Consider the following 19,142-nt stretch of genomic DNA (forward strand, 5'->3'; position numbering starts at 1 on the left):
TCAAAGCATAGCTTTCGAGATTGGCAATAACACTCGGTAACACCATAGTTAAGTTAGCAAATAAATTTTTATTGGCCAACAAAACTTAACGCTAAAATATTATGATTAAGTATTCAACTTTTATTTATAAATATTAGTCTTTGTGTGATGAGCAATGTTTTTTTCCCTTTCATATCGGTTTGGTTACTACCGTTCTGTGGCGAGAAGTCGCTGGAGACGGCCATGTTTGATGAGTGATGTGCTTGGGTTGTTCGGTTTGCAACTGTAGTGGCATTACATCTCCATAATTTTGTTAAATCCTTCGAACTACATTGTTTTCCTATGTTTGAAGTGTCGCTAGTGTGATGGATTAGTGGCTGCACTGCGCAGGGATTCCTGGAAGAAGCTCCAGGAGCTGTGTCGCAAAGTGAGTCGCCCCGTGTTCCTCTGCTCTGGTGGACTAGCCCCTGGCACATTATCGTTAAAAAAATTTCGAACCCTGTTTTTTGTGTGCATTACGCGAAAACTCGGAGTTGATGTGTTGTGAGCCTCCGTAGCCGGCTAGAGCTTTCAGGTGGCTCACTTCATTGCACTGGTCTAAACGTTTTGGAATTCGGTCGAGATGCCTAGACGACGTTTTATAAAAGCGTCGCGTAGTATCGCATTTGCTGCAGAGACGCACGGCGCTTGTCGGGCGCCTTGAGTGCGTTGTCTTTCGGCCACACTCGTCTTAAAACTTCGAGTACTCGGGGAGCGATGGGACTTCGCGACGTTTTCGTTTGCCCCCATCTTGCGCGTTCACCGCGCTTCTACTCGTAGACACCCCGGCAATCGGTGACGTGAGAAGGATAACGCACTCGAGGTCATTAGCTCTCCGGTGTCGGCTACTACGATCGGCGTCACCTGCGCTGATCACGGAGATTGGAGGAAACGGGGATAGTCCCTAAAACGCGACAGCAGAGATCCCAAGCTGCGACGTTGGCCGAACGAAGCGTGAAGTCGTGACGCTGGATGAGCACGATCCAACCCGCCTTTTAATCCGGGCCCGCAGTGCATGCATGGGAACACTTCCGTGCGTAGAATATTGCCATGGTGGCTCAGACAGCGAGCCAGGCTAGCCGCTTCCGCACCGTTACATTTTAGTTGGCTCTAACTCGTCAACGTAGGGCTGCTTATGTACAGACATGCCGCGTCGTTGTTTGTATATTTACTAGGTCCGCCTTTCAGTGGTACTGATGATCCAATGAATTTGGAACGGATACCCGCACGTGAGCACATGCTATGGTTTGCACATGAAAGCAGTATTGTTGCCAGAATAGTAAAACTTCTTTCGCGAAGACACAAACATACTCAATGCATGTAATGCAAGCAATATGGACAGATGGGGTTTCGTATGGATTGCTAGCTTTCCAAAGGATAATAGATTTACAACGTGTAGGCGAAGGTTTGACGTGGTTCAAGGCACACTATATTGTGTTCAGAGAGCATTTTGGTTGGCACATGAGATGTATACACCACCGTGCTTATGTACGCACATAGTGCACCGCTCTCAGGCTTATTGTAAGATCAGTGATTCGCAAGAAATGATTAGCTTGCGATCAGATAGTTTCAGCTGAAGAGGTCAATGTAGAACACAATAGCATCGAAACATTGAGGCTTTTTTCTGGCATGCACAAAAATATCCAACTCATTTATAACAATCTACATTTGGACTAATGTTTCTTTCAGTTTGTGCCGTGCTCTTTTGCTTTCATGCGAAATATGTCTAAGCTCGCATTGTACAATTTCTCTGCCTGCAGACTGCGTTTATAAACACTACATTTGGGTGATCAAATGAGACCTGGTGTTTTCATTTGCTCATTCCCACAATGTATCAGCATCGGCTTTGTGTGTTCTTGCTGAGCTTAAGTGAATTCAGCTTGATTGGCACTTTATCATCTATGCTGCAATATTTTGCTTGATTTTTGTGCTGTTGTGCTATAGTGTTGTGACCCATGAACAGGAAGACGGCTGAGCTTCGGTTGAGTGCAGCTGAGTGTAACTACATTCGGTATGACCTCACACTGAAGTAGAGTTTCAGCTCGGGGGGGGGGGGGGGGGGGGGGTACTATATTGTGCTATAGAGCTGCAAAAGATGAGAGGTGGATGCAGGAGAATAACACAAAGAATTACTGACAGCTGGGTTATCGAAAAAGCACCTAGGCTTCTTTAGGTGATGTGCGCTGCATGATCCAGAAGGTTTTCACGAGGCACAAATGAAATCCAGAAAGAATGAAAGCTATACTTGAGAAATGTGCCATAACGACTCATGAGAATAAAGAATTGTAGGAAAGTAACGTGCAGACCACAAAGAATGGACAGTAATTCTTTCTGGTAAAAGATAGATGTCTGTGAGCTAACACAATCACTGCTGGAGGGGGTTGGTGTTTGAGGTGAGAGAATGTAGGAACGTGACTGTCTCAACAACCTCGCTTTTCAGCTTGCGATGTGTTGGTTGGCTAATCAGTTACTCGCAATGGAATGTGTCAGTGCACATTAAAACACGAAGCTTAAGAATAACCGACAAAACATTTTTATGCATTCTGCCTATTGGATCTGAAGATGAGGTGCGCTCTCGTAACACACGAAGACAGTCATGCAGTCGTGCAAACCAAATGTGTACATTTATTCACTTGCTTTGACAACGACGATCTCGCCAGCCGAATCTAATGCATCACTAGTGACATGCTAATTAACCTTATACAATATGCCATCACAATGCACAAGCACTGAACATAACCAAACGAGGTACATCATGCTTTTAAATGTACCGCAAATGTGGTTTTGTCAACATTAGACTCACCACAAGGGATTCATGGGAAACGATTAGTGGTGTCGTCCCACATGAACCCACCGCAGGAGCTGTCCCTCGATGCACTTGTCCAACCTCAAAAGAGACTCCTTACTGTTTCCTGTCTGCCCACCTAACCTCGCCAACCCTTATTCGTGTAAACACAGCACACCACTTCTTAATTGGCAGCTATTAAACCTAACTGCAAAACCTAACTTATAGCTCTAATGTAATTAATTTGATATAGCTTTTAGTGGGAAGTGCTTCCTTATTATAGTCTTTAAACTGTTTCAGAGCTCATTCCATTGATAAGCGTTTAATAACCTACAATCTGTTGAAGGAGTACTGGCACAAAAAATTTCAAAGGCGAGATAGCGAGTGAGATAAAATTATGTGGAGATAAGCATCTTCTAAGTATATCAAGAGCAAATATAGCCTGGAAGATCAAAATCATTTATGGAGTTCATGCTGTGTGACTGCGCGAGATGTGGAACAACTTGCGATGTCAAAACCAAGATGGTTTTCACATAAACAACCTCTACATCACAAATTTGTACTGGCGAGTTGCTGGCACGTGCCTCGCTGCAGCTGCCTTGGAAGCCTTGAGTGTGTTGTCAGAATTCTCTTCTGCTATTCGCTAGTTGGGCTCATTGGCAGATGTTACGCACCACCACTGTCGGTATTCCGGCACTGACTCCACAATGGTGATGACATTGCTTAACATGTGGAGGCATAGCAGTCTGTCAATGCAGCACTCATGCCACAGATTTCTGTGGTCACGTGGCTGGTGGCGTTTACCTTAAAACCCGGAACTGCTCTTGCCTGCCTCGGTGCTATTTGACGCCAAAAATGCGATTGGCTGAACTAAAAAAATGCCTCTAATTAATCAACCACCATGCACTCAAGCAAATTAAGTTTGGAGCCGTGTTTAGAGGTGATAAGCTACCAATTGCAATAAAAAAAAAGCAAAATTTTTATGTCACTGGTCTTTTACCCGTAAAGAATGTTGGTTTTTCAAATTAAACATTTCCGTACTTTAGGCTCTAAACTGGTGGCCGCCGATTGGGCACTAACTGATGACGATGCGTGCTTTTAGCTCTTGTCGGTATATATTGCTATATTGCGCTATAGAGCTGCAAAAGATGAGAGATGATGCAGGAGAATAAAAAAAATTTCGAACCCTGTTTTTTGTGTGCATTACGCGAAAACTCGGAGTTGATGTGTTGTGAGCCTCCGTAGCCGGCTAGAGCTTTCAGGTGGCTCACTTCATTGCGCTGGTCTAAACGTTTTGGAATTCGGTCGAGATGCCTAGACGACGTTTTATAAGAGCGTCGCGTAGTATCGCTTGGCTCAAAAGGTCGATGACCTCGCTTGGCTCTGCTCTTTACATGTTCTGGCATCCAACAGTGCAGCAAGAGCATTGTGGTGGAATTGTGTCTTGAATTCCATCAATAAGAAGCAGGTGAAGACTCCCTCAACACAACTGTAAAAGATCAAAAGAAAACCACGCATGGTGGATATTACAAATTTTCAGCCAGCCCTTGTGAGTCTCTTGTATAGAGATGTGCATCCTTTGATTTCACTTGACTTGCATTTCTCGAAATGCTGTGTGATTTAACATTGCTACGAAAAAAGTATCAAATACACGCACCTAACTTTAATCGGTGCACTTAAATTCTTGATGGCTTTCTGTGCCACATGTGCAGTTCAGTCAGAAACAGGCGCATCACTGCTTGACATGAGTTTTCTGTTGTATTGTTTGCAGCGAAAGTAGTATCGACTCCTTTTACCTTTTAGTAAGAACAGACGACAGCGGTGGTGCCTAATAAAATATACATACTAATTTTAAGGATTACTTACAATGGGTCTAAAACTACAAGGGACCACAGACAGCAATCTGAATGGATCTTTTGTGCAGTTTCCTGGTTTATATTCTAGGCGGCATGACATGCCAGTTCTTTGTGAATTTCAAACGCAATTTAAATATACAAATTCTATCCAAATAGCGAGGAGTATGCTTGGTTTTGTCACTGCTTTGTGGTCCTTTCATATTCGCTAGTATTTAATGATACGTCCTGGCTGCTTGCCTGTCCATTTGAAAGAGCGTGCATATGACTGATTCCTTCCAAGCATCAGCCTTGGAATAGTGGCCTGTACTGTTGCACCAGAAGTACGGTACGGTACTTCTGAACGTTCTACTTTCAAGAAGAAGCTTTTGTGGTCACATGTGTACTGAACCTGCTTTACCGTCTCATGCGTTCCCATCTTGTTTCTACATTTGTTTTCGTTATGTAATATACACAAAGTAGAATTTTTATTTGTGCCTTGGAAAACATAAACAGGGTCAGTTTGAACATTAAGCTTGTCTTATTCGGCCAGCATTTCACAAGTTCATGTCAAGACAAGCCATTTTATGGGTAACTCTGGCCAGAAGCGTCACATCCGATGTTTAAAGGTTTAAGATGATGTCTATTGAAAGCCTTAAACCAATCGTTTTGTAACTTGAAGAAACATAACTTGAGAATTTTGGTATACATTTCAACGTTTGTAACGCACTGAAGGACAAGGGCACTGAGTGGAAATGTAGATTATGCACTGTGTCCCTGTCTCCCAGATTGTCTGATTCTGCCAAGCTAGCAAAAAAAAAAAATCATTCCTTAGGAAATCTAAATAAGTTCTGTAACATTTGTGAAGAACTGCAAGACAGGCAGAGTTATAATCAATTTTTTCATTCCTGAAAATATATTTAAAAAAATCAAGAGAGGAAAGTAAAAAAACTAATTTTAATTATTTCATAGTGATGAAATATGAGCGCATATGAAGATAGCACATATTAACACGAAAACGTTTTATGCTGCGATCCACCTTGGTTCCGCCGACGTACTTCCATCATGGAAGTGACATTGAAAAACTTATACTAAGAGATTCCGAAGAAAAAAACCATTCGTCATGTGGAATTGAACCAGCCACCTCTCGGTTCTGAGCACACTTCCAGACAACTTCGCCACGGAGCGCAAGTTGTCTGGAGGGCTAACGGCGAGCCATTTGTAAACACCATACACCGTTCGGCAGCCCTCAGAGCTTTGATACTTTAGCACGTTTTCGTTATCAGTGGTGAGATGGCGCGACAGGCTCGCGTTGGGCGCGCTCTAAAGGTTGTCGCCTCCACAAAGCACCGCCTCTGCGGAGCGTGGTCTCTCCTGCGCACCCTCTTATCAGACTTGTAATTCGGGAGAGGACGAAGCTCGCTTCATATGCTGCTGCGGCTGAGTTTACGAAAGGAGTGCACTGCAGACACACGACGCAGGAAGAATTGGGACAGTTGTTCGCACTTGTCCTTTGTGTACCTGTGCACTTGTTTCATGCGGCTTTTTTTCTGTTTGAACAGCACGCTTTAAGTGCCGAGCTGTGACAGTTGTAAGTCCGCGCTCATCCTGTGTATGCTAATCTCATGCATGCTTTATGCTTGAGGTGCGCACTGCAGGTTTCGAGCTGCTTGCTGTTCTTAACGTGACTTTGAAATTTCTTGCGGTTGCTGAAACAATGTACAATAAATGCACAACTACCTGTGTTATGAGAAGCTTCACTTTTGTGTTACCGATTTCTATATCGGCTACTTTTTTTTTACATTTTAACATAGTCTCCGGGATAGTATACAATCTGTTCATTGCATTTTATTCAGTTCATGAATGCTAAGTTACAAAAAATCAACAAACATTTTATTAGTGAACGTAAAGTAACCATATTTGCAGGACAAGTGCACAAGTAAGACCAAAAAATGTGACAAGTGACTGCAAAATTCTACTTGTGACTTGGTGAGAAAAAAAAAAAAAAACAAGAAATTACCCAAGTCCATTTTTAGAATTGAAACTAGCAGCTTTGGCATCTTCCCTCTGTATCCTGTTCATTTGGTGCAGTAACCGTTGAAATTTTTTTAATGGTAAAACTGTTTTATTGTTGTTATTTTAAGCCAATACATGTGCTTAAGTTTTGTCATTCTTAACTGGGCATGAAGATGTACTAGTGTTGAGTACAATGTTTATCAGGTTTACATGTATGGATGTACAACAGTCTCTTAATAAAATAATATATAGATACACTAATTGTACTTTTAGAAAAGGGTGCATGATTGTAAGAGCAGACTGAGCATTTTGTTTTGTTAGTGCCATGTGTGTTTCAGCTATGCATTGTGCAAGCTTTTGTTAAAAAGCACACTTCTTTGGAGCGTTTCGTGTTAATATTTGGTGTGTTGATGCATATGATGCTTATGCTTATACGTTTCTTCTTTTTCAATGTATTTTAGCCATTTTTAGCTTTCCTTTCTTTCATCTTAGCAAAACCTTAGGTAGCAACAACAACAAAAAAATTAGATGTCTAAGAGGGCATCTTTCTGTTGTTCTAGTTGGGCCCTGGTGTAATTTAATGCAATCCTCAAATGCATTCTCGTAGCTGTCGCCTCACCTGCACCTTTTTTTGCTAGCTTGACTGATGGGAGTCACACATTTGTTGCTGGTGGCAGTAAAGCAATGAGTAGGCAGGTCTGCTGAATTTCTCTAGCTTCGTGCCACAACAGCCTTTGTGCTACATCACCCCCCCCCCCCCCCCCAAAAAAAAAAAAAAAGAAAGCGTGGTAACAGAGCAGATGAACAGCACAAGAAGGCTGACTATGAAAACATTATCTTGGTGCAAGGGATCTTAACTTGGGGCAGGTTTCTTCAAGGGATCTTAACTTGGGGCAGGTTTCTTCCGGTATGTACGACAGTGTGATTCCTGGTAAGGCTGTGCAACAAGTATATTTCCAGCAGAGTTTTTTCGCTGCTGTGTACATTCCAGCATGCCACCTTTGGAATGTCTTTGCACAGTTCACTCAGCCACATGAAGTTCCTTATATCTCTGAGGTCAGGCTAAAGCCACTTATGCTACATCATTCCTCACTTCCGGGCAATAAGTAATTGCATTGTCTTTGTCAGTTTTGCGGTGGTCCTTTAGCAAAAGCCAGCTGGTCAAAATTAATATAGAATGTCTGAGCTCATCGATTCTCGTGATTAGATAGTGACGTTTATTTATAAAACTGCCTAATTTTGCTGCCTTCATTATCGTTCAAAAAGAGGCACATACATCTCTGTGTGTGCACGGAAGTAAACACGGCACAAATAAAGGGAGTATTTGTCTTGTCAGAATTAAGCACTGAAAAGCTGGTCACTGGCCTAATGCTTTTAGTAATGTTCAGCTGGCTTTTTATGTTTTATTTACCATTGGACATGCATTTGTTACAAACGCAAGTAAAAAAACGTAGACTGTGCTGGAGCAGCGATTTCAGTCAACGTGCATTTCTGAACTTCTGCCTCTGAATATCTGTCATATAGTCGAAAATTTATTGTCACTGGATTTCACTCGGCCTGTGGCGTTGGAGGTAATTCCAGCATTCACTTTCATTTTCAGTGTAACCTGTCGCAGTAATTTTAATGCCGTTGCTCTTCTCATTGAGCCTCAATGACCGCAGAGTGAGAAGCCACAGCACTGGAGATGTAGACACGCTATGAGGGAAGTAGCTGTAACCTTTACAGCCTTTGCTAAATGTCAGACACGTTAATGTAAACAAAGTTTGTTGACAAAAGAGTATCCCACAGGTGCAGCATATTTGGCCGTGGCAGTTACATTCTATATGGGGAAAAAAAATTTCAGATAATCGTGTCCTGAAGTGCACACGTGAAGAGACTCGTTTCGGCTTTTGCATGCGTCTGTGTTTGTTTGTGCCTGACATTTTCCTGCAGGGGTCCTACTTGCCAGATGTTTTTTTATGTATATTGTTACTGCTGGCATTTACTGCTTATTTTAGCTGGCTTTTGTCTATGCACTTTTATGTGAATCAATTTTTAAAGGGACACTAAAGTCAAATAACAATTTGCGTTGGAGTGAAAGCTCAATGTTCGGCAACATCTAAAACGACAATATTATCAACAACAGTTCCTTACACACAGAGAAATTAACTTAAATGCACAAGAACACATGCGCTGCTATTGGACATTTTCAAAATGATCGCTATGACATTAGACGGACCGCCTACAATTAATGACTAGTAATCGATCTAGCTGCACTAAATAAAGAACCTGCTGTGCATCAAGAGACGCAATAAAATGCTGCTTTTTCATTTCTGTTTGATTCATGAAAACAATAACCGCCGGACGTTAACTATAGGGAATGGCGCGAGTGGTTCAAAAATTCAATTTTCGCGTAGTTATACTGGATAGGTGGTGCCATCTAGCGGGGTGCAGTTGAACCAAAAAACGTCTGCAATTTTGGAGCCAGTGGTGAGAAATTCATCGATGGTCGTTGTTGCTGCTGTGGCTCCCGTTGCTTTCAGTTTGTTGCTACTAGCGCAGTAAAGCCAGGCAATGTATACGGCAACAGTGACGCGAGTCGGTCCGCTTTTTCAGGTGGGTAATTTGAAGTGCGCTAACCCGGTGTGGACCACTAAAACGTGATTTTATTTCAAAATAGGCCCTTCCTTGGCACAAAAGTAACACTACGAGGTTTCTGGACCGCTATTTCAACAATCAACGCCGACTTAAAAGGTGCCTTTAGTGTCCCTTTAAACGTTCCCTGCGCATGCCCCGACGTATTTCAGAATTGTCAGGTGTCTACGGGAATTTTTGCTGATGGAAATTTGAACGTTAAAGTGGAGCAGCATTTTGTGTCTACTTAGGTTTCTTTATGAGACTTTTCCTCAGCTGCACCTTTTCACTGAAGGTCATGATGCCATTCAGCTGCCATGACTGTTCATTGGCTGTGGCACTTTGGTGAATGCAATGTGGTCAAGTTGTGGGCATTTCGTTGGGTCCTTCATCATCTGTTTATACATTGCCCTCATCAGACTGTGCGCCGTTCTTCGTCATTGATTATGTCAATGGTTCCTGATACTTCTTCCTCCTTTTCAGAGCTAGTAAAGGCCTGCCAAATTTCTACATCACAGCAGACAATAAAAAACAAATAATCGGCTGTGACATATGGTGCCAACTCCTTTGTAAGGTATGCCGTATGGAGGAGTAGCCATTGTTTGTAATACTTAGCAAAATTTTAGCTCATTAATGGAATTCCACAGACAGACTGCTTCCTAGTTGTTGATGTTAGGGTACCTGGGAAGAAAATTTATTTCTCTTGAAGGCATTTGTGTTATTAACATTTTTCCTTTTTCCAAACTCACTATATTTCAACACAACTTGGGAAGGCAGGGGATTAAGAAATAGTCCTGCCCTTGTTCTCGGTGACGAGCTGCTTCGCTCAATATGTCAGTCTAGAGTGTGTCCCGTTGTTATTGACCCTATTAGTCCGAGTCTGAGGAGGAAACGCTGTTTTCTTCCAAAGTTCTGCTGGACTACTTGCTTCTTAATTTTTCAATTGGTTTGTTTGTTACTCCACAATCCTAATAATGTTTTGCATAAGTTGGGCAACACATGTACACAGATGTATAGTTGGGTCGTCTTGCTGTGTCATTTTGTTCATGGTAATGGGAAGTATGGAATTCATAAATCGGGGCTTGGATCCTAGCTCCAAACAGTATATCTAAGGGGATTAGTATGATCTATCATTGCGCCTTAGTCTTTTGCCGAGTGTGCTTTTCTGTAGGATGCTGCGTTGTGGGAGGAATTTATTTGGTCAAACCTCATCTAGAAGTGCTTGTTTGCTACGCACATGCATTCGCACACATTGAAGAGATTTAGGGGTCTGTCCTATGTTTATGAGCAGGAAGCCACTGATTTATTTCTTAGTGTTGGTGACTGCAGTTCTATGAATTCAAGCTATGCAAATGTTTATTTACTCGAATGTCGGTGTACGTTGAAGAATGCCAAGTAGTTTAAGCAACTTTTTAGCCCTTGCCTGAGACATCTCTTGGTGCTGCAGTGTACCCAGTTTACAGTGCCTGTCTCTTGCAGTTGTGGGGCCATGTGGGTGGACCGGCGACGTGCACGCTGCCCGGGCAGCACTGTGACGCTGCTGCTCCAGCGTGAGCTCGGTTATAAACCGCGGCAGCCGACGCATGCATTGGCCTTCGACTGTGTAGGTGAGGACAGGGCGGCCCACTACGAGCTGGAGGAGACGGTGAGTGCATGTGTGAGTAGGACGGGAGAGTACGAAAGCAAACAGTGTGCTATCAGTGCTTCACCGTAGTATCCAGTTTTATACTGCTGTGTTCATCCAACAGTAGTATAGATTTGAATGCTCACTCGACTCGGTGTCGAGGCCAGTCTCATCAATATATACTGGTATGAAATCAACCGAGCAAATAAATTTGCTCCTAATTGTGCTTGTGCGAGTGTCGGCACATTTGTTGGCAAGGGATTTTTGTTAGCTAGGTATTTGTGTCTATAGATCTCACGCAGTTTTCATTGAGAAGTGGTCTCTTTCACCCTCTCCCCCATAGCTATACATAAATGTCGAACGATAGCATAATCTGTGCGAGCATGTAGTGCATATTTGCACTGTGTTTTGGCATATGTGTACCTCTCTCTCTCTCTTTGAGTGCATATGTTTGTATGCATTGACTTAATAGGACTGTGTCTTACATTTACTTTTGCAGGCATGTAATCTTCCGCAATCAGTTCGTTCAACGTTCCTAATGGCATTCAGTCCTGACTGGTGAGTTGCCTCTGTCCTCGTGCCTATTGAAATTTTGCTAGGCTTACCAATTCTGCATAGCAGGTTGTGCTTGACAGTGGTGATAGCGTGTATGTTCATCGGTGTGCGGCAATAACAAAAGAATATCAAGAAAAGAAGTGCGCTAGGGCTTCAAGCACATTAGTGCCTTCTTTTGTTACTGCTCATTTGGAAAGGCCCTCAAGTCTCATGGCACAGAAACTCTCTAGTATTTTTAAAATTACTAGAATTACCTGAGAAGTGTAATATTTAAAGAATTAGAAGCATTGTTTACAGCACTGAATGTGTAGTATTGCAGTTGTGAGCGCACAGCTTGCTCGACCTGTGTAGGCACCCCAGTTGCCACAATTTTAGTCTACTCGTGGGTGTTTCGCTCTGTACTGCATGGACTTGCACAAGAGCCCCTATCCTTTTTTTCTTATAAAATCTTTTGCTGAAATGCAACCTTCACAGAGCACCAAGCCATGTGCTATAGTTTTTCTAATTAACCGTAAAATCCTGTGCACGTGCCCCTTTTCCCTTCTTTGGTGATTTAAAATATATGCCAATGATTGAGCAAGCCCCCTATTCGTTCCTTTTTCAACCTGTTCTCCGCTATAGAATCCTACAGCAGTGGTTTTTAGGAAGCTAAGTTTTGAACTTCTTTAGATATGTGCACCATTTCTTTGTACATTTATAGTGTGGTACCTTGGGGTTGCATTGTTAGGTTTCACAAATGGTCGGGACATTTTAAGAACATTTTTTCCCTTTTATCATTATGCAAATGCTAGGATTCTCTCTCATTCAGTATAAAACAGTAAATGCAGGCACATTCAATAAAAAATTTCACAAGAAACGCTGGTGTGCATTGTTCCTTGAGGCTGCCCTGCTTCACCGCCATCTTGAATTTTATTCTGCCACCGAGCAACGTCACTTTCTTCAAATCTTGCCTGAGTATATTTAGCTGTAAGGGGGGGGGGGGGGAGGCATATTTTGGGGATTTATTTCACGTATGAATATCGTCACGTGTTCGTGACGTTAGAGAAGGCAGCAGTCGGTGTGTTCAAGACGAAACATGTTATTTGGTGAAGTTGTGCCCAGGAAATGAATAAATCAAAGTACAAGCAATACATGCTCTGCGCTGATAGCAGCAGACACTGTCTTTGGTAGTCGGCAATCTGATCTTCGTAAAGGGACTGCCTACCGTCCTTCGTTTCTCTCGTGTTTTGTGTCGCAATAGAAAGCATACCACGTGAAGGGTTTAACCATGCAGCGGTTTCTCTGGAAAGTGCGTAGAAATTTTTAAAACAGATTTTTTTTGGTCTGCGTTATGTCTCCTTCCATCGGTGGGATGAATGCCCACAGCACTGGTCGGTGCCCGTGAAAGTCGGAAACTGAAACCGCGTGTGGTTTTGTCGGCTTCACCAAGTTTGGTTATTAATAAAACAAATATCTTAGTGGTTGTTTTAGGCACATACACATTTTTGTTGTTCTCATAAGCGGCGGGCGGCGGCAGACGTCGTGGTCGTGTTTCTCCGCCGTTTGCTGGCAGGCATGCAGGCAAGCGACCGCACTGCTGGCAGCCACACCGGGCACCTATTTAAGCTCGTGAGGAAAAAAAAAAAAAAGGTTTTTGGCACAATCTAAAGCTGCTTCATGTGCACAAAATACAATTTCAAGTTAAACGTGTTCATTTTTAAGCAAAATAAGCTTACCTGCGAGGATTTCTTGTCGTACCAATAGATTGTCTAGATTGACCACATTCGCTGTTGGGTAACGCTAGTGGTCGCTTTTTATCGACCTTCAACATCAAGTAAAAATTACTATTCCTTGTTTCTGGCCCGAAAGCATGCTCGTTGCCGCTGATATGACGAACGATCTTTTCATTTGCACCACAATCAGAAAAAATTTTTCAAGCAGTAGACAGTCCTTTTAAGGTGCATAAACATTTCATGTGCATTGCGTCAAAGATTCCATTGTTTTATCAAGGTGGCCACATTAGTTTCCAAAATATACTCAGCTGTTCTTGTTGCACATTCAAGCTTATCGGAAGGTGTTAGACTAATGTGGAAGGTTTGTAGACACTGGATTGTAGTAGTTTGTACAAAGTAATGGTTATACATTTTATGGACTGTTTTCATAAATATAAAAAGAAGCACGCGTGGTGGCACGAAGCAGGCCATAACCTGCTTTGTTCCTTCATGGTCGTTGCCACCTCAAAACAAATGCTGTCCTTTTCAAAATGATTTTTGATTGATTTGCCCACGCTCAGCAGGGGGTGCGTTTGTTCGCTATCTTTTCTTTGACTGCTTATGCTCTGTTCTCTGGCATGCTCGTAGATTAAGTAATCTTCCGTGCTGCCAAGTGGTATAGGAGACCTCTATTACTTGAGGAGCTTCAATGACTACGTGCATTTAATCAGTTAGAATATACGTCGTGGCTTGGGATACGTAGGTCGGAATGTTTGCTTCTCGTTTATTGTTGCTGGCTGTATAATTAATTTTCTCGGTTTCGCGCTGCCAAGCTGGGGTCACAGTCCTTATGCGAGTTTGTACATAAACTGTGCGACACCACATTCTGCTGCAGCACCAAGGTGGCCTCGACGCACGGCGACCACCGCATCCACGTGTGTGAGGTGGCGACGGGCAAGCTGGCACACACCCTGGAGGGCCACCCACGTACTCCCTGGTGCCTGGCCTTCCACCCAAGCTCTAACCACATCCTGGCCTCTGGCTGCCTGGCGGGACAGGTGCGCGTCTGGGACCTGCGGGTGAGTGGAAACTGCTCGCTTGACGCTTCTTTGGCCTGTGAATCTCGGGTCGGTGAATCTCTGGCCAGTGAATCTGGCCAGTGAATCTGGCCAGTGAATTTCAGCATGGACAGCCTGTTGCGGACTGCCCAGGAATGCATAGGCTTCCTGAAGCATGCGTAATCAGTTTGTGCTATTTAAGTATTCAACCGTAAATCAGATTTAGCTCATTTTGAGCTAAAAAGTTGGTTGTTTTACAATTATCCAGGTGGAAGTGAAAATTTCAATTGTGGAATTTCGTTCTAAAAGCAGAGTGCCTGTTAGCATCTCATCAATATAGATTTCAGTATTGCTACAACAAAGTTTAGCGACTGAAAGTTTTTCGTGCATCCTCTCGTTGTCATTGTAGTGAGATTTGAATTTGCAACCGAACACTTGAGGCACACTCTTGACGTCGGTCTCATCGTCATGCTGTCTCACTGTCAACACCGCCTGCATTGCTCATTGCAATATTGTCAGAAAGTATCCAGGGATGCGCAGTGGATTTGACTCCAAAAACCAAGGAAGAGAAGATATGTGGTCAGTGTACCACTTAATCCAATGGTGTTGTCAGTACAATATAATGCCTTCAGCTGCCTAGTATGAACATTTTGCGTACACAGTGCTGTAAGTACACGAGCGTTCAGCCTGAGCTGCAACTCTGCATGTTTGCTGAAGTTAGTGGAGCATGCAGTCAACACAAGACAAGTATTATCTGATGTTTTGCTAGGTGTCAACCAGCACCGACACTTATCCATTGGTCTTGTCTCTAACACCATGAAGTTAAGAGATGCCTGTAATACTACCAGTGAGCCGGCAGCTGTAGTGAGTAGTGAGCTGGCAGCCGACGCTAACACCAGCAGCTGTCCACCGTCAAAGGTAACCGACAAAGCCTAGATGAAGGTAGGGTATCGTAGAGCGGCGACTTTTGCATTATTCTATGCCATTCTTATCATCCATCATTCGCAGCTAGCTGATTTTGGTAATAATGTAGACGAGCACTCACTCTGGTTAGTTACCACACTGGCCAAGCGCGAACATAATGATAAGCATTGGAATCGGAAAAGGCATCGTGCCGTTTTTGCACCCAGCAGCTGCGAGAAGGAAACCATGAACTGAGCGACTGAGCTTCAGCTTCGGATCGTCTGCAGCTCAAAAGCAAGTCAGTGGCAAAACAAAAGCAGGACAGTCTCATTGCCATCACTATCGAGCAATGGTGGTGCTCATGCTTGCTGAACAGCGGCGGTATAGCGGCGGTTTCTAGTTGTGCAAACACATGTTTTAGACTTCGTTAACGCATTTTCAGGCTCTGAAAATGGATAGAAATGTTAAAGATTGGGTTTACTGCATAGCAATAAGTATCTTAGCCTGGAATTGCATCGTGAAATTTCATTGAAGTGGGACGAACAAAGAAAAAGTGTTTGTTGTGGCGACAATATTTATGCATTGACTCCTATGGACTGCTGACAGGGAATTGTGAATTTTTCGTTGTAGTGGAAATTTCGTTCAAGTGGCGTTCGTTGCAGCGGAGTTTGACTGTACATGCTGTTGCTTCAATGTCATCCTAGCAAACACTCAGGCTTTTGCTTCTCTGGTCGTGAACCCAATCTCAAACCGCCTCCTCAACAGCAGGGTATCGTGCAGACTTCGGTTTGCAAAAAAAATGTGTGTCGCGGCGCACGCGAGGATCTTGGCCCTTTGTTTTCTCCATTACCTCATGCACTTTTCTGACACATTGTACTTCCGCCCTGCTTCGACGTTGTTTTCTGACTCTGCGTTGAGGATTGCTTGCCCCATGAAAGCAGGGCGGTTGCCGGTGTAGCAGTGGCATTTGCGTCTGTTGAGCAGCTTTGCAAATCGTGCACGCCACTGTTCGCAAGTGAGGCGAAAGGCAGGAATGATAAAGTCGTACAAGTGTCAGTGCAAGAAGATGTGCAGACGCTTGTGGGCGCATAGGTGGGGTGCATGTGTGACTGGTAATGTGGTTTAGTTCCTCATGAAGTCTTGCCAGCCCACGCGGCGCTGCCAGCTTGTCTGTGGAACGCCCATGGTGCTTCGCGGTCACGGGAAATCTCAATTATTGTATTGCCTAGTCTGCAAACGCTGTTAGGCCACGCTCTCCACTAAAGCTAAAAACTCATGTCGTGTCTTTGGTGAACGATAAACATCATGTTTTGGTTAGTCAGAGATGCATGTCGAGTTTTTTGCGACAGATAAATGTATGTCACATTGTTAGCAAGTGATAAACGCATGCCGTGTTTCCTTGCGGGCCAAATGCACCGTCATACCCATGTGCGGCGAGTGCCAGTGTTGTTGGCAATCTCGCCCTACAGACACGCCGATGCGGTGGCGCTACCATGGAATCTGTAATGCCATCGGCAACACATCATGAAAAAATGCTGCATCTCCGATGCGCCATTTCTGACACCTCCTCCTCTAGCCACTTTAGCTATACTGCAGTTTTGCGATTGTCCTGGTAGATCGTAAAAATGTCCGGCTTCGGAAGCGGCACACGTGCATTAAAAGATAGCAGTTCCCGCGACTCCGTTGCCTTTGTGACTGATGTTATCGATGAGTCGAATAGCAGTGAATCAGAAAACGGTGACACTTTTTTGGACTCCTCAGAAAAGTCGATTTTGTGATTCCAAGTCTACCGTATAAACCGAACTATAGGACGAGTGGGAATATAGGTCGACCCCCCAAGTTCAAGTTACCGAAAAAGAAAAAAAAGGAAAACAACCCAAAACTGCCGAACCACATTTATTTGCGAATTGGCGCACCGCATCCCGATCGTCGAAGCTCCCCTCTACCACCATCGCAACTGCTCCTATTCGTCCGATGAAGCACCACTGTCTTCTGAAGACGAGAGTTTGTCGCTGGCCACCTCCCACAGTGCGTCGTCTTCAGTGCCATCCAGCTAGTTGCTGATGCAACATTTCTTGAAAGAATTTTCCACCATGTAATCCGGCAAGGAGCGCCAGGCGGAAAGCACCCAGCCACAAACAGTCGCAAGCGGAGGCCTCTGTAGGCGGCCCGTTGGTGTCTTGGGGTTGTCGCCGGGCATCCACTCTTGGTATTCCAGCCGCACTCGGTCCTTGAACGGCTTGTTTAGTACAACGTCGAGCGGCTGGAGGGTTGACGTCATACCACCTGGTATCACTGCGAGGTCCGTTTTCCCGTCGCTGAGTGCGCGTTTCACTGCGTCGGTCAAGTGGCCACGAAACGCATCTAACACCAGCATGATGCGAAGACGCAGCAGTGCACCTGGCCACTGGTGGTGTTGCACACCACTCGTATCCGTTCGAGCATCATGGCCTCGTCCATGTATCCCTTTTTGTTGACGCGAACGACAACACCGGGCGGGAACACTTCCTTCGGCATTGTCTTGCGTTTGAAAATGACGAGGGGCGAAAGCTTTCTACCATCTGCCGTGCATGCCAGCATGACGGTGAAGCGCGAGTGCTCGTTGCCAGTGGACAGCAGCTTCACATTCTTGGCGCCGCGCTGAGTGATCGTGGTCGACGAAGGCATGTCAAACCACACGGGGGTCTCATCGGCATTGCCAATCTGCCCCATCATGTAGTCGTTCTGCTCCCGAAGCCGGTTTACGAAGCGCTGAAAGTTTATGAGCTTGTCCTCGAACTCCTCCAGCAACTTTTGACAGATGGATGTGCGCCGCCGGAGAGAAAATTCTTTGCGTCGCATAAATCGACGCACACAAGAGTTCGGTGCACGAAACTCTTCTCTCGTGAGCCCAGCTTCCCGAGCGAGTTCCACGGCTTTCTTGCGAATGGTAGCCATGGTCACTGGCAGCGAGCACGCACGAACTTCCCGCACCAAGTCCGCTAGCTTATCCTCCAGCTGCGGATGAACGGCACTTCGTCCACGAAACGACATTTTTCGAGGATTGCACATCTGCAGCCTCCCTTTCTGCGCCCTCCAATAGCGCACGCTTTTTTCTGATACACCAAAGCGGCGCTGAGCAGCCATATTCCCGTTCGCTTCTGTGAACTCAACAACATCTAGTTTAAACACAGCTGAGTACTGCCTCCTCGCATCGCTAGACATATTCAGAGAACGAAAAAAAAAGCCACTAAAAATGCAGCGCAATGTCAAGCGGAGCGAAAACTCTGAACAGATCAGAAGCAAATCACGAACACAAAGAAAACAAACTGCGATTGGATTTGGATGCGGATATGGCCGCGTCTGGCTTCACAAGCACACGCAAGCCATATGTTGCGAGACAGCGTTGCACTTTCGGCTAGACACCGCTATATAAGACGAGGGGCGACTTTAGCTTATTATTTTATTGAAAAATCTCGACTTATATTCTGGTTTATACGGTATTTTACAACTCTGTGTATATGCCGGCCTCCAAACTTTGGAAGGCCTTTTTATGAAAAAGCGTTGACTTACAATCGGCAATATATGGTAGTTACCAAAGGTGTTGTTTTTTCTTCTCATCAGAAGTTGTCGTGAGGGCTGCATTGTACCAGAATGTTGTACTCATCTATACTATGCAGTGTTGAACTCTGTCCAAGGGTATAGAGCCGAACATCGAGCTTAGCTGAACGAGCACTTCCAGTGCCTGCCAGAGGGCAGGCAGTGGATTTCTTTTCATTTACCTTATTTTTGAGCTTGCACCGTCCCCTTTGCCAAGGAGAACAAAACAGATGTATTGAAATGTACAGCAATGCAGACTGATTTGATTTTGTGATAAGTACTGCAACTAAGTGACAAGTGAAAAAAATGGCATAAAGGAAAAAGCTTGCACTGCACTTGCAGGGACGAAAGAAAAGACAAAGCCACTTATTGGACGCATACGATTCTTGGACACACACATTAAAACCTGCTTATAATTAAACTCCATATAACGAATTCCTCGATATTATGCAGTTTTTCTATCCCCTG

The 19,142-nt window shown here is 44.2% G+C and overlaps 1 protein-coding gene across 2 annotated transcripts in view; it reads left to right on the forward strand.

The window, feature by feature from the left end:
- Window positions 1–206: 206 nt before the first annotated feature.
- Window positions 207–19,142, forward strand: part of LOC119177840 (activating molecule in BECN1-regulated autophagy protein 1A) — a 152,895-nt gene continuing 133,959 nt past the window's right edge. For both annotated transcript variants that reach the window (XM_075887428.1, XM_075887429.1), the window contains exons 1-4: window positions 207–406; window positions 10,744–10,909; window positions 11,388–11,446; window positions 14,030–14,213. In XM_075887428.1, coding sequence (XP_075743543.1) covers window positions 10,754–10,909; window positions 11,388–11,446; window positions 14,030–14,213 — 399 coding nt within the window. In that variant the 5' untranslated portion in view covers window positions 207–406; window positions 10,744–10,753. The remainder of the gene's footprint in view (window positions 407–10,743; window positions 10,910–11,387; window positions 11,447–14,029; window positions 14,214–19,142) is intronic.

This window comes from Rhipicephalus microplus, chromosome 1 (assembly GCF_043290135.1).
Source record: "Rhipicephalus microplus isolate Deutch F79 chromosome 1, USDA_Rmic, whole genome shotgun sequence".
Classification (NCBI taxonomy): Eukaryota; Metazoa; Arthropoda; class Arachnida; order Ixodida; family Ixodidae; genus Rhipicephalus; species Rhipicephalus microplus.